This window comes from Corvus moneduloides, chromosome 15, assembly GCF_009650955.1.
Source record: "Corvus moneduloides isolate bCorMon1 chromosome 15, bCorMon1.pri, whole genome shotgun sequence".
NCBI lineage: Eukaryota > Metazoa > Chordata > Aves > Passeriformes > Corvidae > Corvus > Corvus moneduloides.
Genome location: NC_045490.1, coordinates 10,097,237 through 10,123,994, shown reverse-complemented (window position 1 = coordinate 10,123,994; position 26,758 = coordinate 10,097,237). Strand labels below are relative to the sequence as shown.

The 26,758-nt window shown below is 41.9% G+C and overlaps 2 protein-coding genes across 3 annotated transcripts; both read right to left on the bottom strand.

The window, feature by feature from the left end:
• Window positions 1-512: 512 nt before the first annotated feature.
• On the bottom strand, window positions 513-6,624 carry C15H5orf15 (chromosome 15 C5orf15 homolog). The gene is made up of 3 exons (XM_032124696.1): window positions 6,500-6,624; window positions 3,173-3,759; window positions 513-2,124 (listed from the first exon to the last, which is right to left on the bottom strand). The coding sequence occupies exons 1-3, from the start codon at window positions 6,600-6,602 to the stop codon at window positions 1,993-1,995; spliced, it is 822 nt and encodes a 273-aa protein (XP_031980587.1). The 5' UTR covers window positions 6,603-6,624; the 3' UTR covers window positions 513-1,992.
• A 1,036-nt stretch (window positions 6,625-7,660) lies between these two features.
• VDAC1 (voltage dependent anion channel 1) lies at window positions 7,661-23,177 on the bottom strand. Of its 2 annotated transcripts, none has more exons than XM_032124694.1 (9): window positions 23,039-23,177; window positions 16,591-16,660; window positions 15,982-16,031; window positions 15,610-15,762; window positions 15,467-15,519; window positions 13,086-13,313; window positions 9,990-10,140; window positions 9,438-9,495; window positions 7,661-8,605 (listed from the first exon to the last, which is right to left on the bottom strand). In XM_032124694.1, the coding sequence occupies exons 2-9, from the start codon at window positions 16,655-16,657 to the stop codon at window positions 8,514-8,516; spliced, it is 852 nt and encodes a 283-aa protein (XP_031980585.1). In that variant the 5' UTR covers window positions 16,658-16,660; window positions 23,039-23,177; the 3' UTR covers window positions 7,661-8,513. The 2 variants fall into 2 exon arrangements, with proteins under 2 accessions (XP_031980585.1, XP_031980586.1); XM_032124695.1 differs by lacking the exon at window positions 23,039-23,177 and adding an exon at window positions 22,528-22,548.
• Between the last annotated feature and the right edge of the window lie 3,581 nt (window positions 23,178-26,758).

The following is a 26,758-nucleotide window of genomic DNA, read 5'->3' as shown; positions in this document are numbered from 1 at the left end:
CAAGGCCTGTGATACCAAGCTGAAAGGAACACAAGCTTCCGCTAAGGGTGAACAGTCTATTTTCTACTGTCAAAATTACTACACTTTATAATCAGTAACTTTATTTAAGGGCAAAGTTACTGAACTTCTTGGGTGCAAAAACATTAGCCACCTCCTCAAATTCCAATATTTAAATATCCTAAAGAAGCTTTGAGAAGTAACCTTTCCCTTTAAATCTTGACCACAGCAGTGTTACACTTTAAAGTATGTTCAGGTAAGAATTATTAACTACACAACTTAAGCTAAACAAATCATATTAAAGAATGCATTAATTCCAATAGCTTAAAAGATTTCATTTAAGCCTTGCTATCTACCCTACATACCACTGAACAGATGCATAAAACAAACCTTCATACACCCAGTATGGGCAACAGAGAAAGAAGATGGTTTTGAAATGGTTTCCAATTCCAAGCATAAGCAAGTTCTTTGTCGTATGTTACTGTATAAGCAGTGAAATAGTTAAGAAACACAGGCTTATTATTATCATTTATTTTAAAAACCTTATTCAAAATATTAAGTGATACAGGTCCAAATATGATAAAAATTACTGCAAGAAAAAATTTTTGGGATATTTTGTTTGTGCTTTACTTCCTGTGGTTATGAAAAGAATGCATTTAACAGCAGGATACAGAACTTTTAGCACTTCAGTCATAAGACAATATCATGCCTTCAGACTCCTCATGCCAACAGGCATGAAGTTGATTTGTTTCCAAACATTACATAACTACTTGAATACCAAGTCATTAATTATGGGGTTCTGATTAACTATTATTTACAAATTTATCAGTTTGAAAACTAAATCACAAACAGAATGTACAGAAAACTAAAATTTTATATTTTACAACTCATGAAAACATAAATAATGGAAGTACGAAAGACAAAAACAAAACAAAACCAAAAAGGAACAAAACCAAAAAACCACCACCAAAAAAACAACTGTACCAGTAACTTGATTTACACTAATGCATAAATGTTTGTCAAAAATGAGAGTGCACTGTCCAGAGACTGGCAGCCCCTACACCCTTACTTTCACCTGTCTGTTACCTGGGTCAGAAGAACAACCAAATAAATTATTCTTACAGTTTCTCCCATTTATAATATAACAAATCACATAGCCATTTCCCAACCGTCTTAAAATTCAATAGAAAACTTTGATATATTGAAAGCCTGTCAGCTATCTATATTTTAGTAAGATTATTCAACAAGGCTTGTTTTCCATTCATTAATTACAAAGACAATGAAGTAGTCATAAACAGCATTAGAGGAAAAAAAAAAGGACAGTCAGGAAGCTGCATACCTTCACAAACACCTTAAGCATTTTAGGAAATATATGGTATAAAACTTCTGAAATAAAATGGGTTATACATAATTATTTTTAAATTATTTACGGCATGAACACATACAGAAATTATTAAATTGCCATTCTAGCCATTTTGCCTAAAATAGGATCAAATTATGCAACAAGCAAACAGAATATGAAAAAACGAGATGAAAGACTTGCAGCATCAGAATTTAAGCACAGAAAAAAGTAATTATATTTTCAGTTTGCAATATAGGGGAATTTATGAGCCATGTAAGCGATTAGCAAAGACATCATTAATTTGATTTAGTGATGCCAAAGTCATTAATTTATTAGACCTAAAATATTTTATGCTTTTTTTTGGTAGTATAACTATTAAGACTGCTCCAGACAGAAGGGAATGATGCTTAATGACTAGAAATATCACTAATTTATTAAACTCTGTATCTTTACAGTTGATATAAAACCTGACCAAAGTAGCAAACAGATGGATCATGCCCTTGATCTTCCATGAGATTTAATCTCCAAAACATCCAGGTCAAAGAGAGTACATCTCATTTCCATACAAGCAGCTTATTTAGAATACCTGAATATCATTACATGACTGGGCAGGCAAAGAGTGGTAAGTTCAGCAAACTCAAATCACAGTGCTTTCAAAACACGTAGTCATTGGTTATTTTCAGGGAAGGCATCGCTTCGTTAACGTTTTGATCTAAACGATGATATTCCACTGTCCTGGAGCACAGGCCATCCCTCCACCTTCGGCTCTGCACCAGTAAGAAGATCTGAAAGAAAAACGGGACAACTTATAGATGCTGTGCAGAAACATTTTGGGTTTGATAGACAGCTTCACAGTGGTACTGACGTCATGGTTTTACCCCGCATGCTGGCAAGGGCATTACTGTGGCAAAGACAAGGCATTTTTTAATCACTTATTTGAACTGCTCTCAGATAAATTTTCAAATGCAAGTCTTCACCATCTTTCCCTACAAAGAGTCGGCAATGCACATTACAAATAGGCCACTGCACAGTAAAGAAGGTTTTGGGTTTTCAGCTGCTTTCTTTTCAGAATCCAGCAAATCCTCACCCAAATCAGTGTTCTCCCCAAAGATAAACACTAAATTTCATCATATCTAAAAATTAAACTATGGTTTAATGCAAATTTGTGCATGCACCTCTATTGGGTCTGGTTGGGCTGGAGTTAATTTTTAGTGCCAGCAATAAATTTTGAAATAACACCAGTCAGGATACTTTTGAAATATAGAGAATTAGTTTGTACTGAACAAACATTTACCTGAAAATAGTAACTTAGTAGCTTCTCTATGTAAAACTGGAAACAGTGTTAAACATTTTCTAAAAGTATGTAGTTACACTCTCAAAATATCTATGCTATGAAGACATTTTAAAGTGAACTATTAGAAGGATTATCACAGTCATAACATTTCCACACCATTTGCAATTAAACTTCCCTTAATTTGTTGTTTATAATCCTGTGCAGAAAAAAAATTAATCGCTCACCCCCACTTGACTTGGCTCAGGTCTTCTTTATAGAACTCATGTTGTGTACTGCCAGTGTCCACTACTGTACTGACTGATTACTGATGTTACCAATTAACTCATTTTCTAATCGCAAATGCTTGATTCGAGTTCATTTTCATTGTGCAGATAAAAATGACACTAGTGATCTGCATATTAGTATCACCACAAGACTAAGTGGTCAAAGATTTCATTCTTCAAAAAGCTATGTTCTTCTTCTTAAAGAAGTGTACAAGGGAATGCAACTTTATTTTAAGCACTGCAGCTGTTTCTCTCAACCTTTCAGAGCACACCTACCTTCCTCTTATTGTGATAGGTGACATAAACAACAGCTACTAAGAAGGCAATTACAACCAGATGAAAAAAGAAATGACTGTCTTCTTCTTCATCCAACCCAGAGACAGAAACGCCTTTTATCTTCTCATCAAGGGTCTTGATCTCCTCATTGTAGTTACTGATGGTGTCAGAGTTGTCATCTTCTGACATCTCTAGAAGGTCTGGGTTGTATCTGGAATTTGGTGTCATTTCATAAGCATAGTCATCTCCATCTGACTCCATAGTTTCTTTTATGATGGGTGGGGAACTACTTAGTGTGTCTTTCAAATCTGTTAGAAGATCCTCTTCCTCAATTTTAGTATCTTCAGAACCATCAACATCCACCTGTGATACCGGACTAGCAGGGACAACAGGTGATGAAGAGTCACCATCTGCTGTAGGTGGCTTTCCTGCAGTCATCGAATTGATTTTGGCTGCTGTTGGGAATGCCTCCTTTCTTGCTGAGGTTAAACTCTGCAAGCTGTCTGTCAAATTTTGGGATCTACTCAGTGTTTCATTCTCACTTTTAGACGAACTATTTCTCGTAAACATCTCTGCTTTCACAGGACCTGACAAAAGGATGAGAAACAATCAGTACTATGCACAAGACAGAAAACTATTGCCACAAATTTCTTTCACAGACAAGAAATCCTATGAAGAACACAGCATATGTCACACTGCAAACTTCTTAGAATTCATTTGCAGAAATACACATTCCTGTACTTTGGCAACTTCCAAAGAAAAGTCTTCAGTGGGACAGGAACTAAAGGTTGGAAGCACATTGCCTTCTAGATTAGTATGGCAAAGTGTCCCTGAAAAACTCAGCACGCCTGTTTTCCAGACGTAAGAACTTCAAAGACATGTCATCCTTCCCCCTGTGGATTCATGAAGTCTTGTAGAATCATACATGATTAGCCTTTTGTCCATCATCGAATTATTCTTCCCACAGATTGAGCTTAGGTCTACAAAGGAGGATGTTCTCAGGAAAGCTTTTACTGCAGTTAAGTTTTTCATCTTTCACCATTGCATGTTTTCCCAACAAAAAATGAGAAGACACTGCAAAGTCCCCTTTGGCCAGGACACAAAGTCCCAGCACCTCTTCCCAGGCACTCATTTTTATTGAATTTGTAGACACTGAAAAAGATTTCCAACCTTGTATTAACTCAAATGAAACTACTGAGCCACAGGTTAAAAAGAAATGCTGAAGAAAGGACAATCTGACTACCCATGCTCCTGGAGGAACGCCTTCTGTTGGCAGCAATTATTGTAATGAAGTAAGTCAGAAAGAGCACTGTGACAATGCACCCTCAGGCAAATTCAGCATCTCTCCAAAGCTGGGATGGCTTTGCAGAACTACATAAAAAAACAAGGTGAGCATTAAATCCAGATGCAGAGCCCACTGTCCCTCTTCTCTATCCAAAGAGAAAAAGATGAAGAGTCAGTTTAAGAATAGCCAATTTTTTTTAAACCTAAAAGTTAGCAAACTATTCATGTTTGCAGCACATCACTTCCAGATTCAAATCCAGAGGCACCGTAAAAAATGTGTAACAAATTTTAGATTTTCAGTCTGCATTTTCATATAAATACAGAAACCATACTTGCCTTGTATTTTGGCTTGCCAAAATAATATTTCATTTTACAAAAGCAACAGTACTTTTCATTAAACAATTCCAAGCCTCGCTGGAAAGTTACAGACTCTAGAAACGAAGCATTCAACCAACTGCTTGTGTCAGGTTACTTGTAAGTAAAATATTATAGAGGGGACACTGAATCACGTTATTCATGGAAGTTGTATATTTGCTGAGGCTCAGTTACAACAGAGCTCTTGTTTACATGGCACACTTTTACAGTATGAATGACTCTTTAACCAACTGTAAAACACAGAAGACTCAACTCATCTCACATGAACCAGACACTATGGTGCCTCTTTGCTGAAGTTCAAAGTCAACCATTTCACATCTAATACACTTCTTGTTGCTGAAAAAACTACTCATCTGAATTATTGTATCAACATTAACTTGTGCAGTTCTCATCCAGGACAAGTTTAGGGAATTCTGATCTCCCCTCAGGAGTCAAGCCAGCTAATTGCATATGCAGAGATAAATACGAGGAAAGGCAGTTGCAAGATAGTTTCACATTTACAGCTAGTTGGCACGTTGTGAGGTCAACTTTACTGCTACCCTCCCCAAACAGACAAAAACTATTAGACAGTAATAGCTAAACTGTTTGAAATACAAACAAGCATATTTTGCCTATAAAACTATGTTGCATCTGGCCTTACATTTCAAATTATTCTTGAATTCATTTTAACATGGAGGTTTTAGAAGGATATATGCTTAAATGCAAGGGTCTCCCACTAGCTATTGTTGCAGCTTCAGACTAAAAAAGAGCAAACTCCTATTATTCCTAAAATAAGCTTAGGGGTTTTTTATGTTAGTAGCAGCGGGAAGTTTAGCAGCTAAACCACAACTGATTTATGATATTTACCCAAAACTATTTGGCATTATAAACGGTGGTTGCACTGTTTACAGTTACACAACACTGTCAGATGATTTTAGATCCAGAGATGCCTCAGCTTCAGAAACAGATACTAATGTTCAATCATAGTGACAGGATTAGCAACACAACCCTCTTAGTAAATACCGCACATAAAAAACACATCATGGTTAAAACTCACTTCCAGGAAAAATGCATTTGGAAAGCAAGTTGTTTCATGACTCCTGAAGTTAAAAATTCTCAGTTTCCTACAGGTTTCTGTCCCAAATTCTTCTGCCTACCCATTAGACCAGGTGAGGGGCAACACAAATAGAGCTGGTGTGGGTATACTGACTGACAAGCACACTGACGGATCAAACAGCTCCCTTTATTTCCTTCACTAATTCCTTTCTCTTCACTGCCCAGCCAGTAGTCCATCTAACACAAAGAGAAACTCACTGTCCTTGAAACACTTATAAGCCTTTGGTTACAGCCGTCTGTAGGTTTAAGGAGGAGAAAGAAAACACTTAACTAGGGGTCAACTTGCAGAATAACATAAACTTAATTTCTAGGGGAGGGGGAGACTAAAACCAGGCACGCAGCTAGAGTAGTTAGAAAAAAACCCCAAATCTGGTTAATTAAGTAACCGGCTAAACTGCTCTTCACAGCAACAAAAGCCGTGCACACCTGGCAGGCGGCCTCCCGCCCCCCGCCCGGGCGCTGCCCTTCCCCTGAGCAGGGCCCAGCGCTCGCTGCCCCCAACCCACCCCAAACAGACGAGAGGCCGAGGCCAGCGCCCGCAGCCCGCCCCCCACCCGGCCCCGCGACGCTCACCGGAGGAAACCTGCCCGCGGGCCGCCAGGGCCCAGCCGCAGAGCAGCAGCAAGCACAAGGCGCAGCCCGCCGGCCCTCGCCGCTCGCCGCCGGCCGCCGCCATCTTGGGCCCCCTCCGCGGACGTGGCGATGGCACCGCCCCTCATGAGGCGGTCGCGCAGGCGCACGGACGGGAAGGCGGGAGGCGCGCGCAGGAGCTGAGGGGAGCGGCACGGTGTCACAGAGCCGGGGAACTGTGGAGTGGTAGTCTTGGAATCGTGGAATCACTGACTCATGGAATCATACAGTCATGGAATCATCAAGTTTGGGAGACCTTTAGACTGTCCAGTCCAACCCTCCACCCAGCACCGCCACCGTAACCCCTAAACCACATCACCCAGCGCCAGATCCGGGTGCCTCTTAAAACACCTCCAGGGATGGTAACTCCACCACCTCCCTGGGCAGCCCGGTCCAATGCCTGACCACCCCGACAGCGAACAAGTTTTTCATAATATCTGATCTGAATCCTCCTATCTCAGCTTTAGACCAGTTCTGGTCCTCTCACTGCTTGCATCTGCCATGCTCCTGGGAGCTGTCTGCATATGGCTCATTTGGATCGGTGAGGTCTGGAAGGGGACTACTTCTCCCAGGAGCGCTGGGTTAAATATCTGAGATAGGAAATACTCAGGAATGGCTCCCGGTAAGAGGGAAGTCAGCATTTCCCAATTTGTGGGCTGCGGCTGTGGCTCTGCAGTCTCACGCTGTCGCAATGGCATTGCCTCATCGGACACGTCCTCCTGCACCTCAGCTCTTGCCATCATTGCAGCCACCCACGGCAATGGCTCACACATAAAAGTACAAACGAACAGCCACTGAAGTTGATCCAAGCCGGTAACTGTTCATTGCCCACACTTACTTGTTTATAGAGAGGTAATTCACTTACTGAATGTAATAAAAGACAAGTAAGTCGTGTTATCTTGTTTTATCCAAGAGCTGAATACATGTGTATGTGCAATTGTCAGAGCTCAGAGAGCACTAAGAACACTGCCACGTCTGGAATTTAATTCTACTAAGTATTTTTGGTTTATTTGGTACAAAACATGCACCAAGACGTTGCCAGTCTTCTGCTGGAGCCACAAATGTAGATGTAATTGTTTTCATAATTCATATAAAGACAGAGTAGAAGATGACATTTCAGTATTTTATTCAAGTCAGGTTTGGGTTTTTTATCCATTTTTAGTAGTGTCAAGTACAGCATTTTGGGGTCTAGTTCCACACAAAATGGAAGACTCTCTAAAAATGTACCCATTTAGTTGCTAAAAAAAAGTGGTAATAAAAGAAAATTCCGTTTTAGAATTAGTGATGCAACTATGTAATTGCAGTTGCAAAGACTCTTCCCTGATTATGTACATTTTACCAGCTTTTCGGTCAGTGCAAGGGGAAAGAACCACAACACAGCACAGGCAGGATTGGCTGAGTCACATCAAACCTCCTCCACAAGGACTTGGGCAAGGTGGACAACCTAAAGCATTCTGGAGACAGCAGTAGGTGTGGGATAACCAAATAAGACAAACCATTAATGAAATACGTATCTAAAAAAAAAAAAAATTAAAATCCCTTTTTCAGACAAATTTGCACATTCCCTCACTGACTGAAACTTTAGGTTTCAGAACATTTTGCTTATACAACTAACAGTACAATATAGTGGTCTGCAATTCCCAGGTTTTATAACACATTAACACATTCCTTGTGCCATCAATATATTAGTAGAGGTAATCAACACCTTCCTTCTTCTTATCACGTGGCAGTTGACAGATGTGATGAGCAATTACATATGGAAAAAAAGCCCGGATTTTTTATTTATGATTTTGTCTCCACTTCTTTAATATCATTTTTAAAGCTTAGCTGTCTTTAACCAGGACTAGCAGGACAGATACATAGCAATACTTGCACTCCAGACAAAACATTGAAAGGTACACTATTTTCTGAAGGTAGCTATGCTGTATTTTCAGATTAGCAATTGTGAAATCACTCCTTATGCTTCAAATTCCAGTCCTAGACCAAGTTTGTGACCCCCTGCATTGACATTCTTGCCATCCAACAAAGCTGACAACGTCAGTTTGATACCTGCAAAATGGAGAAAAGGGAGAGAAAAGTCAGCTTAAAACTTGGAATGAGCTTTATGTTCAGGAAGTGCCATGTCTGTTACTGCTTTAATTTATTGGGTAGCCAAGTTAATGGGATTTGGCAGCTGGCCTTGGAAGGACTGGGCATTTTAAAACAATTTGCAGATAAGAAATCTTTCTGAATTATGAAATTTAAAATAAAACATGATGATAGATTCTGCTTTTTATCACTCTGAGTAATTAAAGCTCTGAGCCAATTCACTGCTGCTGGTCTACTTATTAATCTAATTTTAGAGTCCAGTATTACAAAAACCTGGGACCTTGATACATACTCACCTTTCTAAACCATTTTAAAATCTGAGTATAAAAAAGCCCAAGCCCCGTCTGCTGTAATATCTCATGTCAATCTGCTCAGCATTCTGGCAGCAGATTTATTACACTACATTAAAACCAATTTTGCAGCAGTAAGATTGTCGTCTTCCTGGGCCAGGGGACCTTGAGAAAGTCACATTTTTAAGAAGAGTAAACTCAATAATAGGAAGCCTCTGAAATATTAAAAATTTAGTTACTTATCTGTGACACAAATAATTATAGACATATTTTAAATCAACATAAAAGACTATCTGACTGTTCAGTCAACAATGATCTCTAGTAATTCTGCTTCCAACAGACATCCAAAATTAACAGAACAGCCCCTGGAAAAGTTCATCACTGGCTTGCCAAGCAGAAGAGCAATCTTACAAAACCCATCATACTTTACCACCAAAAATTTCTGATATTTCAAGATTAAAGTATCACTTTATTGATTCTGATTTTTTTCTGCATAAACCTACCTGGCTTTAAAGTCTGAGTGTATCCTAACCCAATCAGACTGGAGTTGTTCACTTTAGCCTTAAAGGGAAAAAATAAAGCGTTATTTAGTAATAAATAGTAAATTTAGTAAATAATTTAGTATCTTTCTTCAAAGCCCTCCCTGCCTGAGAATTAAGCAACAGCTTTTAAGCATGTAGGGATTTCATGTTTTAAATCCCAAAAAAATCTAGAGTTAATTGTTCTATAACTTAAATCTCAAATCTCAAAGAATCTACAGTCACTGTAGAAAATAATGGGTTTATTAACATAATTTCTAATTTTTTCCACACTAACACAAAAAGAGTCTCAAAATAGTGCCCAGTAATGCAATAAAACATTCTGTGTCTCTTTTAAGGAAAATCCAATAGTTGTGCTCTCAGGCTGCCAAAACCAAAACAAACAGATCCATGTGCCAACTACACAGCACAGAACTGCATCAAGACTGTACTCTGCTGATGGAAAGGCTGCTTTCCATTTCCATTTATTAAGCACTTATTTTCAAATGCATATAAATGTACATGCACAGGACTCACAGAAAAAGAGGCATCTGGGTCAATCTGATACTTGGCTGCTATTCCAAAGCGAGTGTTGCTATTTCCAGCTGTCCAAGCAAGATTCACAGCAGTTTCCAGTTTATCATTCACCTTCTGGTAAATGGAGCCGCCAAATTCCGTTCCATCATTCCTGGAAGGAATGCATTAGTGTAGTTTTAAACAGCACCCCAAAACAATCATCTTTTATTTTTCCAGTAAGAGCTGTATTTGCACAACATCCACTTACACCTCATTAAATATCCCTGTAACAACTAAGATAGACACATTAGGCCACATTGGTCATGAAGTTATTTTTAGATGCTTCAATTCATTGAAGATTATTATATTTCAGCAACTTCTGAAACTGAAAAAAAACCCCATGACAAACTATTAAAAATTAGACCAATGATGACAGCTTCCAATTTTCCCTTTCCCACAGATGGGAGCCTTTGTAGTAGAGAGATTTATTTTTCCCTGTGTGTCTCTGAAATAATTATTTTCCCTGGCAAATGTCTCCTTGTGCCCTGAAAGGGCTATATGCCAGTCAGAGAGCCCGAGTCATCCCAAAACTGCCATGTCAGCATGCTTTTACCAGACACAGGAACTGTATCAGAAGTGAAGATGACAATTTAACATCCAAGTACATAGGGTTTTGCAAATGAATTGCATTTGCAGCAGTCCTTATGGTACATCTGTGCTATGGTCTGTGCACTAGAAACAGAAATTTTGCTTTGCAGAGAGCACTGGCCCACAGCTGAATGATGAGTAGCACAACTTCCAATTACTACTGCCCCCAATGTCACATAGGAATAAAATATGGTAAATAAAAGGCAAAATGTTAGAGCATGCAGATCATAAAAACAAGACCAAAAGACTCCTAAAGGCCTTGCACTCCTTGTAAACCAGTGAGCATCTGAATTTCCGTTTTTGGTTGTTTTCTTAAAGAGAGGATACAAACATATTGTAGAAAATAGGCTTTAAACCCCAGGAAGATCTGGGGTTATTTCTAAACTGTGAAATAATCTGGTTCCAATTATTAGAGTACACCAGACCTTTAGTGATTACAAAAAGGGGTAGATTTAGGATCTTTTCCCTTTTACCCCTTTGGCCTGATGTTCGTAACAGTTGCACAAACAGCAGTGATATGCCTATTTAAAAGTTCAAGCAATAGCAACAGCCTTTTAAATTGTTAGAGTAATTCTTCCAGAAAAACACTGCAATACTTACTTCAGATAAGACTGAAGCTCACATTAACTGCATGTGCTTGGCTCTCAAGAAAAGGAGGAATTAAAAAGGACTGAGGAGAGCTGGTTATACAGGCAGACTTTGTGCAAGGTTTCCACACAGCTCTGTCTTGACCTGCAACATTGGGGGGGGGGGGGGCGGTCTGAGCTATGCTCAAAAAATGAGGAAAGTCATATTTAAAACTAGAAAATATCCAGCCCTACCTCCCTTATTTTTATTATTAAATAATAATAAAGTTGAACCTCTATTTAACTCTAATAGTAATAATAGCACTTTTCTATGCAGGTAATAGCACTTTTTATGTAGATTAAAAAAAAAAAAAAAACCAACCACTAGCCCCCTATGAAAATTAATATATTAAGGCACCCTTAAGGAAAGTAACTTGCTAGAATCCCCAGCTGGTTTGTGTAATGCCAGGAACAAAAAAAACATGCTTCAAGCCCCACCTAGTTACATTATCTGTTCTGCCACAGCATCCCAGTGAAACAGTAACTTGTGTAGATGTAAAAACCAAGCTGCCTAGTGAGGGGAGTTCCACACACAACTCTTTCTGGGATTATATAAAAGTTCTGACATGCTTTCAAGGCTGAAATACATCAATCACCTAACTAATCTATTATTAACAATAAATAAAATTTCTATTCGTATCATACATCTATGGTTTTGTCCAGTAACAGCAACCTGAGAAACAGACCCTCAGGAATCCAAGAAACAGTTAGATCTGAGCCCCTGCTGCTGTTATGAATTTCTGCCATTGCTTTAGTTAAGAGTAATAATAACCACAGCATTTTCTAGTGAAATAATACAGTGTTTTGAACTGCTACAGCATAACTAAGTTGAAAGTCACTGCGCTTGAAGGAGTAACTTCTATATCCTGAGTGGAAGGGGACTCCACATATTGTGATGGAAGTTTTCTGCCCACATTTTTGTGCTTTGGCAATCCTTCAAACGTACTGTCTGGGCTGTGGGGGTTCGATTGTTCTGTAAGGCAGCGGGAGCTTCCTAAACCAGATCACTGCAAAACAGCATGAAACAGAACAGAATGCCTTTGAAGAAGTAGCTCTAGGAAGGCAGAACAGTTGTTCAGCCCCCAGGCGGAAACAGCCTGGAATAGCTCTGCTACATGCAAAATATCCAATTACCCAAGGGCATGGAAAGGGGGGGCCCAGGAGAATGGATTAGGGATTGCCTAATCTTAAAAAACTGTATTCTCCAAAGGCATAAATTGCTTTTTTAGGAGGAACGGGAGACAGAGAAATAAAGGTTTTCATGGAATTTGATCCTGGTTTCCCACTATTGATACATTCAGAAAGGACAAATACTTGTGTAAATATATTATTAGGAGTTGCAATACTAAATAAACTTTTACACCACATTTTTTCCAGTACTACAACAAACCCAGTCCCTGTCTCTTCCAGTCACTCCCTTTTGCCTGTTTTTGTTCATCCTCTGATCAACTCTTTCATCTACACATCAAACCACCATTTCGTTTGATGTTGACAGGTGTAAAAGGAAAGCATTGCTTTTATTTCAGCTTTCACAAAGAGTATTTTTATAACTTACTTTTTTTTATTATAGCACTAATGGATTCTAATAGTCCTTATCTGTTAGACACTGGACCCTTGGGTGCTTAGTGAGTTCCAGTTCCTTCCATCATGCACTCCTTCACCCACACAATTAAAAGAAAAGGTAACACAGCTAAAAAAATACAGCTTGATGTCTTTAATGAAGAATTAATTTCAAATTCACAATTCCCTTGTTCACCACTGCTGAACCTCTGACGCTTTTACTGTTTACTAAGCAGCAAAATCCTCCCAAATTCCTTTTTAGTGCCGGTCTGCCAGTACTTACACATTAGTATGAAGCTGGAATTCATCGGTCTTATAGCCAACAGCGAAATTGCTCTGGGTTACTCTAGACTTTGCTGTCTCAAAAGTCATTTGGTAGCCTGCCAGCCACCCCTCGTAGCCAAGCACGAGGGCTCCACGTATTGAAGGACCCGCAATATCAAAATCCATGTCACAGCCGATGTTGATGTGTTCCCTTTTGTACCCCGACTTAATTTTAGCACTCTTTTTCCTAAAGAGAAAAGAAAGTATCTGGTATCTTTGAAGAGGTACACCTGTAGGTAACAATTCCATCATATCACTTACTTTAACTCAGTGTAATAGCTCCTGAAGACAGTGTGTGCATCCCTGGAGAACCACATGATATGTCATCTTCTTAGTGTTCACCTTTACAAAACCCTAAGGCAGCTACAGTGAATTCTTTGCAAATGAGCAATAAAATGTGGTGTGGTGCCCCAAAAAGCACTTCTGGGCTGTTTTCTGAAAAGCAGCCGCACACAGATAGGAAGTGACAAAACCATATCCTCATCTCCAACTGATATGATGGTTTCAGAAGTTTGGTACATTCAAGGAAGTAATGGAAACTGTAGAAGTTTACAAGTTTGCCACCAGAAGTCCACAGCAGCGGACTTGCTTGCCTGTCCCAAGCAAACAATTTTTAGACAATCCTAGTGAATTGGGTAATTTTATTTACTGTGGCAGACATTAAGAAATCATTACTTTGTCTGCAGCTTCGTGAGGGAAAGTCTGGGCTGTGAAGCAAGCAGGCTGCTTCAGTGGCTCTGACACCCCCCATTTCTCCTTAGGGTACTTTATGAACTTTAATGGTTACAGCCATTGACAGCCACCAGAAAGCTGCCAGGTTAAGGCAGAAATAAACTTTCCTGAGTCACCTGTTTATTTTTATACTCTTGGCCAGAACACTATTTTCTCATGTGTCCTTACATCAAGAGTGCAGACCCTCACAAGGCAAGAGAGTTACGTCTAATATATTCAGCTACTCTTATTTAAGATTTTTTCTTCTCTTTTTACAAGTGTCTTCTGTCTTTGACCAAATCTTTACTGAAATCTTTCTGGAAAAGTCAGGCTAATTTGAAATTTCAAATCAACCTTTCACGTCAGCTAACAAAACCTCCAAGAAAAGTATCAGTGCTGTGTCAGACCCACACAGAGACTGATCTCTTTTTTATTGTTATTAGCTCAGACTCAGGAATTTCTTGTGTTTTGCACAATCAGAAATAAAGTGCAGGAGTGCCAAAAGCATTCATCTGCAACTTCTGTAAAAGTTAGTGGTACCTCTCCCACCAATGTCACAGGGACAGAGGTAAGAACACAGAGAGCTCCTAAAAATGACTTCACCTGCTGAAAGATTGATCACAGTCAGTAAGTAATAACAAGGGGGAGAAGTAGCCTGTTACTGAGACATAGTGCACCCCTGTTAAACTAAGCCAGGTCTCACCAGGATTGAATCTCACTCCACTTACCCAAATTTAACACTCCCCTCAAGGCAATCATAACTACAGTATGTGTGAAGTGCCCAAGAAATAGTTCTAGACCTGTAACATCATTCTTGTACAAGGTTTTTCCTTTAAATTTTTCTAAGAATCCTATCAGTTACGAAATAATTATAAAAAACCACTTGAGATTACTCTGATTAACAAAAATATCTCATTAATCTAGAATTAGGAGTGGACTGAAAGCAGTTGACAATGCAGAACACTGAATCTAAAAGACAGGGTGAAAGTTCTGCTGGGAATATAATCCTGAAAGCCTGCAGTGCTGTTTGCTGCTCTGGGAAGCTGATGTGCAGAGTATTTTGACTCACTGGCAGCACTGCTTACACAAAGATAATCAGGGGAAAAAAATAAACCAACATCTAGACCTACAGCTGCTGCTTAATCCCTCTGGCCCACATAAAACATGGCATCCAATCGCCGTGTCAGAAATATCCATCCACCACCAGGGCACACTGTGGCCAGCAAGAATTCAGGTGATAAATTCAGCTCAGGACAAGAGCCCACTTCTGTGTCAACCTATCAGAGCTGTGGCCAACTGGCTCCTGGAGCTTGTTAAGCTTTGCATTACAGCTGACTTGTTTAGTGCTTTTATTCAGGCAGCACCTCATCCTCTGACATGGCCATAAATACACCAGGGAGCAAAACCTCAACTTTTTCTTCACTCTCTAATTCTAACTATAATTTTCAAGCTATTGTGTGCAAAAGTTTGCTTGTTATAATTTAGGATTAAAAAGGGATTGTTAGCACTAAGATTTAAGAGAGATTTACATGATTTCATCTTACATAGGCTGATTATGACCTGTCTTGGTATCTCAGGAAAAAAAATTTAAAATGCCTTTTGTGTCACTTTAGCTTACTCACTTCTTACCCAGTGTTAGGAGAGAAGGTGGAATCAAAGGTCAGCTTCAGGCCCCGTGCAAGCTGAACAGAAAAGAAATTCACTGGTTGGATTTCTAATTAGAGATTGGTGTACGTGAATTTTCAAATTGCTTTTTTGGAGCCAAAAATTACCTGATCTTCAAGAGTAATCTCAGTGCCTAGTGTATTGTCAGTGTTCCACTTTTCTGTGAACATCAATCCATATTCCACCCATTTGTATTTTGTTTCCAAACTACCACTGACTTTGTTTGTTTCTGAGTTTGCTGAACCTGAGCTTGTAAATTCCTGAAAGAAAAAAAAATAATTTATGCATGTAATATATGTATTTGTCAATATATACATATATGCAATCAGGCAAATGCTTATACTTGTAGAACGTATCAGTCATTATAATTTGTTAAATATTAGTTCAGAAAAATACAAATATATTTATTTTAAAAAGAAATATACAGTAAACACAAAAACACTGCAATGTTTAGGATTTCAGTGTGCTTCCAAACTCACCAGTCCATTTTCAGATCTTGTTTTCAAATCAAGCTTTATTAACCCAAAACCTAGAGGGTGAGTAAAAAATATTAATCATATATATGTTGATTTTGAAAAGCATTTCTGATTTATTTCTTAAAACTCTCTTCTAAATCACCTGTGAACTATTAAATAGTTAAACCAAGGGCACAGTTATCGAACCATGTGTTTCTAAGAAGCAACTTGTACTAACTTCAGATAGCACTTGTCTGATGAATCCTACTGACCTCAGCAATATAATTGGGACCAAATTAGGTAATAATACTTTTATTCACAGTGAGCAGCATTCTGTTCATAAGCAAACTACTGACAGCAGTGATCCTGTTCATTAATACAAAGGCGCAGCCAAAATACAGCACACAATTTTCTCTCAAAACCAGCAACAGTTCTATAGGAAACAAGAAGAATTTTATCAAAAGAAAAGTAAGTTACCCTCCCTTTCCAAACAGCGAGGGCAATGTGAAGCTGTGATTCTGTGGATTCTAATGGAAATAATCGGAGTATTTCTCAGGGGAAAGTAATAAAATCCTAACAGTTTCAGGAATCAGGTAGACAGCAAAAGACCAAACTTATTTTGGCTTTATTTACCATATCCCTTGGTGAAAATATCTCTGGCAGATTTGCCCAGGTCAGCATAAGCAGGTGGAACAGCCATTTTCTGGAAGGGAAAATTTAAGAAATAAAAAAAGGAAATTACAGTGTTCAGAAACTTACTTAATTCATTTAAGCAACAAGACACTTAAGCCCATTTCAGCCACTTTCATTTTGTATTCCCCACCCACCACTGAAATACAGCCTGAAGAAAACAGCTATTGCAAACAGTGTGATTTCGGGAGCCAGCAGCAGCAATGACCATGCACTTGCCACTGAGGATGTGAAACAGGCTGCAGAGCAAGTACATATTAAAAGAAACAGAACTGTCTATGCCTTTCCGAAGAGTTAACTGTTGTTTTCTTATCAGTGTAACTGCATGAATGAACTAATGGTTTTGTCAAACCATTTCTTGGAAATGTTTCTCCTGTTTCTCGCAATGGATCTCTTCAATCTGATGTAAAGCATTAGGGCCCCAACTTATTCGCTCAGGAAATGTAACCAGGACAAGCATCTACCATCAGGAACATCTCTCTTCCCCTAATTCAGAACAGCAAATGGATAACATTTATGTCAGCAAAATCAATAAATGGTCATTCTTGTGCTTGTTTTCTTTGACTTTGCTATTGCTATTAATGGGTTAAGATGCCTCCTTAAACATTGACCTTTAAGTGTTTTTCTGTGCACCTGAGAAAAAATGAGCTTGCTGAGAAAAATTCAGCCTGCAGAGAGGCCATCCTGTGAAGTCAGGCCATCAGGAGGGTGGCCACAACCCCACTTCAGCAGCCAAATGCAGACTGGAGCTCCCTGCAAAGGCACAGCCCAGTGGTGGGGACACTGCAGGGGCAGCTTTCTCCACTGTGTTTTGTTTCTTAGGGATGCCCATGGTGCCATGGAGGTCCTCACTTGCCAATCTTCAGCAGGCCCTGACATTCTTAGTTCAGTGGCCTCCTGCAAAAGAGATAAATGCATCCCATTTTCTCAGCCACTGGGAAAGTTGTCTCACCATATATGGAGGAGAAAATAGGATCCTGAGAGGAACAAACCAAGTGAATCTCTTTTTTTATCCAAGTACAATAATTTCTACTTTCTTATTCAAATGAAGTAATTTCTTTAGGGGAAACAAAGTCAAGCAATCTGAAATGGTGTATATCTTCTGTCTTTGTAGACAAGATTTCTGAATTCTACACAGCAAAGGAGATAAATCACACTTATAAAGCTAATCCTCTCCATACCAGATGTTGCACTAAAATTCCATATTCACAAACTTTTTGTCTATTCAAAAGTAATAAGCAGTTTACTACATATGCATGCAAATGCTTAAAAGAATGCCTGACATTCTTACTCCAGAGTATTCAATGTTAGCAGAAAACTACTCCTTTAAATCCCACACAAAGCCACTAGCTCTGAACACGAGGGTGCTTTAATATCTCTCTGGCTGCAGACTGGGATGCAGTTCTCAGGCAAGCTCACCACCCCATGAAGATCAGATAGGGACTTTCAGCAGTTACTCAGCACCCCAAGCACTCCAGACAACATGCTGGGGCCTGTTAAAGCAGGATATTGCTATTGCATAAAGGAAGAATCCCTATCCTAGAGGGAACAAAACAGATCTGGTGGCTAAATGAAAGCAAACATTCTTTTCACAACATGAAGTAGGATACAAGGGCACATAATGTGATGTAGCTTCAGTTGCAGACTACTTGGGTGCATGTCATCTCTTTCCAGTTATAGTCCAGTATTAGAATGTATCCCCAAATACACAAGCAGCGAAAGAGTTAAAATAAATTTTTAATTTTTTTTTTTTTTTTTACTTCATATTCCAAAGCAGTTTTAGCTGCTTATATTGGACCTAAGTGTCTCTGCTTGGGTTGGTTTTGTGAAAACATAAAAGCAGGGATTTAATGTTTATACACAAAACCAGCCTTAAAAGGGGGGGGGAGAAAGAGGGAAAAAAACTCCAAAAACATAAGCAGAAAAAACCCCAAAGAAAGTACTACCAAATTTATATGAGTAATTCCTCTACTCCTCGTTGAAGTCACTAGAAGCAGATACAATGCTCTGCTTGGAAATCTCCCCCCCAAAGTCAGGCAGCACTCAGGAGAGGGATGGCAGGAGTCACTAAGAGCTATCTGTGTACAACAAATGCTTCTGCCCTGCCAGAGCAGCCCAGCCCCCGGAGAACCCTCTGATGGATATTGCCATTTAGCATCATCAAAAATTAAAAATATTACAAATCCCTACAAATCAAATAAGCATTGCTTTGAAAGATAATGCACCGCTCTGCCAGCTGCACCTCAGAATCTATCAGATCTATTTTATCAACAGTCCCTTTGATTCACTTCATAAAATCAAAATATTTTCTTCATAAATGAATGCTGTATGCTTTTGGGTTGGATTTTCTCAGTTATGTATTTCCCTTCTCCAAACCCATGAAGCCAAGTTTTATTCCCTGACACCTGTATATCCCCTCTGGCTGATGACCCACGCTCATCAGGTACATGAGCTATGCCAGGCTGCTCCACTGCTGCAGTCTGGGCCCAGAACAGTGGGAGACATGAGAGCTCCACTTAGACAATTACTGTAATTAGGGGACAATACTGAAAGCCAAATCCCTGCCAGTTGTAAGGCAAATATTGTAACACACAGAGAACAAGGTGTTTAAAACTGCTGAGTGTGGAAAACGCCAGGAGCTGTGTACTTGGTGGTTAACCTTCCTGTTGTCAGCGAGAACAAAACAAAAATAATTATTTCTGGTTGCACTGGCTAATCAGAAGCCTCTTGTTTAACAGATGGAAAACAAAACTGATTACATCCTGTGCGAGTACAGGTTGTAAGACAAGCATGCTTAGCAGGGATTCAAACTCTTAAAGGATCAAGGAATGGCCGTGGCCGAGTGCCCTTGCTTTTCACCAGTGGGATCCCTGCACATTAACTCAGATTAGGTTTGGACTGAAATGAATTCATTGCTTTTATCCTTGTCCAACTGTGCGAATAGCTCAGCGTGACTACGGACCTCGACTCCTGCACACAGCAGGCCAAGTAGAATATCTGTAACATGTTTGAAGTGGGAAAGTATTTTGGTTTTCTTGAGTAAGAAACACCATAGCACAAGTGATGACTGAAGAAAACCTGAACTGAGGAGGAGTAAACTCCAAGTGCTGCTGTGAGCATACCTCCAGGAATGCCGGATTTATAACTGCCACAGGGAGAAAAACGGGAGCTCCCTTTGGTGCTGCAGGATGCAAGAGGCAGCCCCACCGAAGATTTCATTACAGCAGGGCAAATTTGAATATTTTCCAGTGTCACAGATGGCAATGTTTTCACTCTATGGTGCAGTTCTGGGCAATTAAATCAAACTCAGTCCAAAAAGTAGCAAACCCACAGGTTTTGGCAGATACAAGGATTGGCTGCAACCAAAGGAAAATTCATCTCTGCTTGATAGCTTTCATGCATGCCTAGGTTAAAGTTTCCCTGCACATATTTATCAAATTTATGATATTTACATGGGGAAAGGAACAATCTAAAAATTTAAGATAAGAATAAAATCCATTGTAAGAATAAAATTCCCATGAAGACAATGGAAATCTATCAGATTCAAGGCTAAGAAAGTAAAAAGGTTGGATTTATTCTTATGTAGCCACATTCTTTCCCAATAAATTTGCACTCATGTACCATTTCTTGATGGTACCAGTAGTTCTGAACATTCCAGTCTCCACAAGCATGAAAAGATGCTACTTGCAGGGTGCACACATTACAGCTGCTGGGAACAGCTGGGAGGGACAGATAGCATTGGGTTATGAGACAAGGTACAGTCTGCATGGGGAAAAACCCACGTGAGGGTCTTCTGCCTCAAGGTTAAAAACAGTATTAATTTATTTTTCATTTATCTCCTTCATTAAAGGAAAAATTATTCCTTGGAATGAAGCAGCTTTTAGGTGCCTTTCTGGACCCCCAGCCTGGGCAGTGTCATTTCCCAGCCAATGTCTCTTGTGTCAATACACCACAAAGGATGAGGCTTTGCTCTCAGACAGAGCAGGGCCCAGCTCCCTCCGCGTCCCATGGCTGGCTGGAGGCACCAGCTCCACTTGGCACCAGCATCCCTGTCCAACATCCCAGGCTTCCAGGGGAGCATGGTGCTAGCTCCACACTTTGGGTTTTATGGTCCAGATCCCAAATCCCTGTAAGTCATGCCCAGTCTGCTTCAAATGAGGTTCAGCAGCCTCACTGTACAGAGATTTAAGAATACACTTACCCGTAAATACATGCGCAGTCACGCAGAGGTCAAACATCAAGTTGGGCACATTCATGAGGCTTTTGAGAAGCCAGTAAAAGCATGTGGCTTGTAAATACTCAGCATTATTAGACACAACACTTAACAACACTTTTTGTCCCAACTTGCTACTATGCCAACATCATATAATCCGTGCAGCATTATGACTCAAAATTTAAGACTGGGAGTCCACAATTTCTTTTGTTGCAGGCATTATAAAGCCGTGCAGCGTCCCTGTGACACTGCAAGATCCCAGCCTTCCTGCTGGAGTTTTGCTCTGGAACTGCACGCATGATGGAGCAGATTTAAAGAAGGGTTTATGCAGTACCTCTGTAGCCCAATGAACAGAGGAGCACAGAGGAGAGAAACCCCTTAAAAGCAAATGTAAATATTATTATTTAGGCTATACTAACTACAGAATTAAAGAAAGAGACAGCCTGCTCTTAATTGTACTGGTATAAATTAAGAACTGCAGTGTCATATGGCAACCCCCTATTAAACTATCACACGTAAGTACCAATTAAGTAAACTTGGGAGATGTTGCTGCTTGCTGTAGCTACTGTAGTTACTAAACTGCATGGGAATGACACAGAACCACAGACCCTACATGTTAAATTAAACCTTTTCTGTTAAATACCCGTGAAGGAGGAGAAGAGCAGTGCTGCTGTCCCACCCTGTGCCACCAGCATGGCAGGGCCCAGGCCAGCGCATGCCCTGGCAAGCACACTCAGGAAGGGCCATGTCCCTCACTCCTGGCCCCACTGCAGGAACACCCAGCACCAGATCAATGGGGATGAGTAATTAAAATGGCATCTTGTCTTCCAGCACAGTGTGACATCTCACACAGAAGAGGAGCATCTGCCACACCAGTGGATGGGTTTTTGCCTACCTGCAGCAGAGGCCAAGCCCACAAGGGCCTGCGCTGTGTGTCCTGCCTCCATCCCAACAGTGCTGGGGCTGGGGACACCCTCCTGCAGCCACAGCAGCCAACAGTGATGTCCCCCACACTTTCACACCCCATACACACACCCAAAATGTGGGCAGGAAGAAAAGGTTAATCAGTGCAAACCTTTGATGGAGAGTGCTGAGGGAGGCATTATTCCAGAATGTCATTGCAATGGTGCAAAAGCCCATTTCTGACAAAATTTCATAGGTGAAATGCCATGAGAAAGGTGATTATTCAACTGACCACTGCACCCAACCAAACAAACTGCAACAGACGTCTATTCTCACTAAACCATCTGAGAAACAAGCTGGGATCTGTTTCTGCTGGAATCGCTATAAATATTCCTGAGACACAATCCTGCGTTGGTCACTGATGATGAGTCAGCTCCACGTCATTTTCTGAAAAATTTGTTACCGTTTTTTTTCTTTTTGCAAATACCTAAAGACTGAATGACTCAAAGACTTTTCCCCTCCAGCAGGAGTTGTTCCCAGCAAGGGCTGTGACAAGGCAGAATGGAGGCAGCTGCTGGTGTGGCCTCACAGTGCTCCGTGCAGGAGGCAAAAGCAGAGACATGGGGATTTTTAAACGGACATTATTTCACACAAGTAAAAAGCTACATTCTGAGAATAAGCAGAATAAAATGGAAGAAGAAATTGGTCTGGCTGCTGGGCTTGAGGCTTGGGGTTTTGATACATATCAGAAAGAATTTGCCAACCCGCAGAAGGATCCCGGGGGTGTGCAGGAGCGAAGTGAAAGAGATGTCAGAGCCAAGACTGTGCTAAACCCGGACAGGTACAGCCACCTTCGACCTTTGCTCCCCGGGAAGGAGCAGAACGATCCCGCTTGCTGAAGCGCTCCTCGGGAGCCCGCCGTGGCCCAGTGACCTTTCCGCTCCTGTCACGGGGCCAGCGCCCGGTTCATCCAGCTCGGCCTCCGCGCTGCGGCCGGTGGCATCCCGGGATGCGGCGCCGGGACCCCGCCGCGCCCGCTGTCCCGCCACCCGCGATGTCCCGGCCACCCGCGCCTCCCAGCAGGCCTCCGTGTCGCAATGCCCGGCATTACGTAAGGACACAGTTATCCCCGTTCCGACGGGCCGCGGGTGGGCAAACCCGCTGCGAGCTCCCGCGCTCCCACGCGTGACCCGTGACCGGGGCCCGCCGCCCGCATCGCCCCGCGCCGCGGCTCGGACGGGGCGGCCCGGGACCCCCCGCCCGGGACAGCCCTACCTGTCCCCGCCGCGGCGGCAGCTGCGCGCTCCGCTCCGCCTCGGCCTCCTTCGGCGGCGGCTGCCCCTACCCGGCGCCTCCCCGGGCTCTGCGACGGCGGCGGCGGCGGCTGCGTGACGGCGGGCGGGGACCGGCGGGGCGGGGCGGCCGCGGCAGGCGGGGTGGCCTGGGCTGCGGGAGCCGCTCCCCGGGCACGGCGCGCCGCCGGCATCCCGCGCCCCAGCGGCACCCGCACAAGGGACTGCACGGGCCCCCGGCTGCGCCATCCCCGAGATGCACTAGTTCAGCCCCGGTACGATCCAGGACACCTGCTGCCTCCTGGGTACCAGAATCCCCAGCTCTGCTGGAAATGAGACTAGGTGACCTTTAAAGCGCCTTTCCAACCCAAACCATTCTGATTCGATGAAACTCCCCATTTAGTTTGAATTAGCTAAATTAGAATTACCTAGAATTCGATTTAGAATTTAATTCTAACTCCACGTCTTGTTAAAATTTCAACTCCCTATATCCTGGTTGAGGCAAGAGTGGTGGGAAAGGAGGAAGGGAGAGTCTGAAAGAGGGTCTGTGAGCAGGTGGTCTGTGTATGATGGTTGGTGAGTGTCCAAAGGAGCTGTCAGAGGGCCAGGGGTCAGCAGCAACACTCACACCGTGGGGACTGACTGCGGGCCGTGGAGAGGCTCTCATGAATTAGGGAGTTGACATCTTTCCTAACTCCTCCTCAGACACACGAATCAGCCCTCACAGCTTACAGGGAAGCTGGGCTGGGTCCAGAGCAACACTCTCCCGGTGACAAAAGGTCAGTCAGGGAGTGCTCTGCTATCAGAGAGGAACAGAGGTGAAGGTGGGCCGCTTTCAGGATGAGATATAAACCCAGTCCTGCATTTCTGGAGGTTCCTCAGACACTCAGAGGATCACCCACAAGATAAACAGGAGAACCATCCCAGCCAGGAAACTGCAGATGGTCTGGCTGGTCATCCTTCTGCCCCCACCACACAAGGGATGTTCGTGTCAAAAAAAGTGTCACGTCTAAGAGTTCACATCCCACCCACAGGAACACTTTTTTTTTTTTTTTAATTAATTCTTTCCTGCTCTTTCTCCCTTGCACAGTGGGACTGGATAGTGAAAGAGGGAAGTTTCCCTGCTTGTGCTCTTACCTGGTTCCTGCCTTTGCTTTCCTAACAGCATTTCTCTGAAGGGCACTGCTCCCACAGATGTGGCAGGGCTGTACCCTCAGCAGGTAAGTGGTGCCTGCCCCAGCACAGCCCGGGAGCAAGGTTGGAGTCATCCAGCTGAGCACACACACAGCACTTGGGAACTTTGGTCAGGGTTCAAAGTAAATAAACCCTGCAAGGAACTTAATGTTGAACTGAAGTGTATAAATGAAGTGGCTTGTGGAATTCAGTGGGATCTCAGGAATTTCTTGGCATGACAGGGTGGTAGAGGGTAAAGGATTGTGTGTAGCCACACATCGACCTTAGAAAGGCAGCTGAGGCAGCAAAGGCTGAAGGAATTGTGCCGGATACCAAATCCACATTAAAATAAAGTGTGCAGCCTACCACCAGGGTAGGAACCCACGGAAACAAGAGGTCTCTTTCAAATTTGGAAAGTTCTTCTAACCGCAGTCATTTTGTTGTTCCAGGCACCTCTACGAGTGTGGGTGTCGTAACCAGAGCACAGAGTTGCACTCAGGGTGAAGTGTCAGCTCTCAACACCCTCTCAGTTCTCCCTCTGGTAGCAGCTGGTGCCTTTCCTCTTCTCCTGCATCCTGAGGCTTGTCAGAGCCTGCCCTGGACTTCGCTCACTGTCCCACAAAAAAGATGTAGCCCAGCAAAAACAGTGGGCAGCTTTCTGCTGGGGTGCATTGAACCTCCTCCTCCAGGTGTCAGAGGAGCAAGGGAAGCAAGGGGGCTGCCAGTGCAGAGGCAGGACCCCGGGGGGGAGCAGGGGCACAGGACATTCCCCTTCATCTCTTTGTCAGTCACAAGGGTGCATTTTCACCCTGAGCAGCAGCTCGTCAACCTGCTCCTGTCAAAGTGCAGCCTCAGCTCTTTGCCTTCTGCAAAGGTAAACCTCACAGTAATGAGTGTGATTTGTGGAGCGCTGACTCCCAGCCTTGCTCCCTCCCCTTGCATCATCCTGCTGTTGCCCAGCTTATCAAATATATTATTTTATTTCCCCTGGGCACAAAGAAGTATTTTATTACTTGCAGACATGCAGAGGTTCCAGCCTGTTCCCTACAGCTTTTCTCTGAGCAGCAAGACCACGAAGAAACCAGCCCAGCCCCTGCCCCGCATTCAGCCCTTCCAGTCCTGCAGGCAACCACAGGGTTACTGGGGGCTCTTCGGGGTGCCAGTGGCTGAGGTTAATTTTCATAGGCTGTGCCTGCAGTAGAGGCTGAGTGCACAGAATCACAGAATCGTGGAATTGTTTAGACTGAAAAAGACCTTGAAGTCCAGGTGTTAACCCAGCACTGCCAAGTCCATCACTAAACCATGTCCCCAAATGCCACACATTTTTTAAATCCCTCCAGGGGTTGATGCTGTAGGTGGGCTAAGAACGAGAAGAGGGAGAAAATGTTTCGTTTCTGTGAGAGATAATTTTTCATTACTTTCTGGAACACTCATCTACCAAAAGATGGCAGCAAGTCTCCTCAGTTGGAGTTGGGCATCTATGTCATCTGCTCTCTTGGGCTCTATTTTTCCCATGGGTTATGAGCTGTAGACTATCCTGGGGAGTGCCAGAAAAACAGGAGGATTACACTAGATGTTCTCAACAGAGAAAATATGTGCTTGTGACTTTGGTTTAAATTTTACAAACTCCTTCTACAGCATAAGAAATATCCAAAATGCTCTAAATGTCAGTTCCCTCTTTTATTTTAGCAGTTCTTGGTTTTTAGTAATGCTACATCTTAATTTATTTTAACAGGTGAAAATGGAACAGAAGGGAATGCATAATAATAGATTTGACTAACAATAATTCCACAAATGCCTCACATACAGGCTCTGTCTAAATGTTCCTTTGCCATCACAGGCTTTAGGTCTCAAGCACTCAGAGCAGCTTGTTTGACACCAGTTTGCTCGAGAAATCTGGAATAGCCCCATCTTTCATGATATAAATCTGCATGTCAGTCAAAGGATTATTTTTAAGCTCTGTTCTGCATCACTAATGGATATAGCTGTGACCCTGGTTCTGATACCATTCATACCAAATTAGCTTGGAATAAATCAAAGTCAGTAGAGGCACTGCAGGTACCAATGACATCAGGTGACAGTCCTGGGGCTGGCTTGCAGGAGCTGTGCCCTGTGCTCCCCTGACAGGACACAGCTTTACAGTGCAAACCACAAAACAAGTGTTTTATTTGGGAGTTAGTGGTGAAAGGTGGAATGCATGGAAGGATCAGCCCTTCTGCACTTCAAAGTATGCTTCTGATTCAATTTCTTCATAAAATGGGATGAGCAAATACTATTTTCATTAATCACTTTTACATAGCTGAATTGTGCAAAACTGTCATTTTCTCCAAAAGTAACTTACCTGCCTAAAATAAAGCTGTGAGGAAAAAAAATGCAGCTTGTGAATTCTACATGAACGGCTAAGTCTAATTCAACTGCAGTTTCATTCATATTACATAACATGTTTGAACAGCAGAAAAACTCATTAGCCAGAGATCCAAGATGTATTTGTTCAGTAGAGTTTGATTTGGCTCTCTTTAGTGACAAAAAT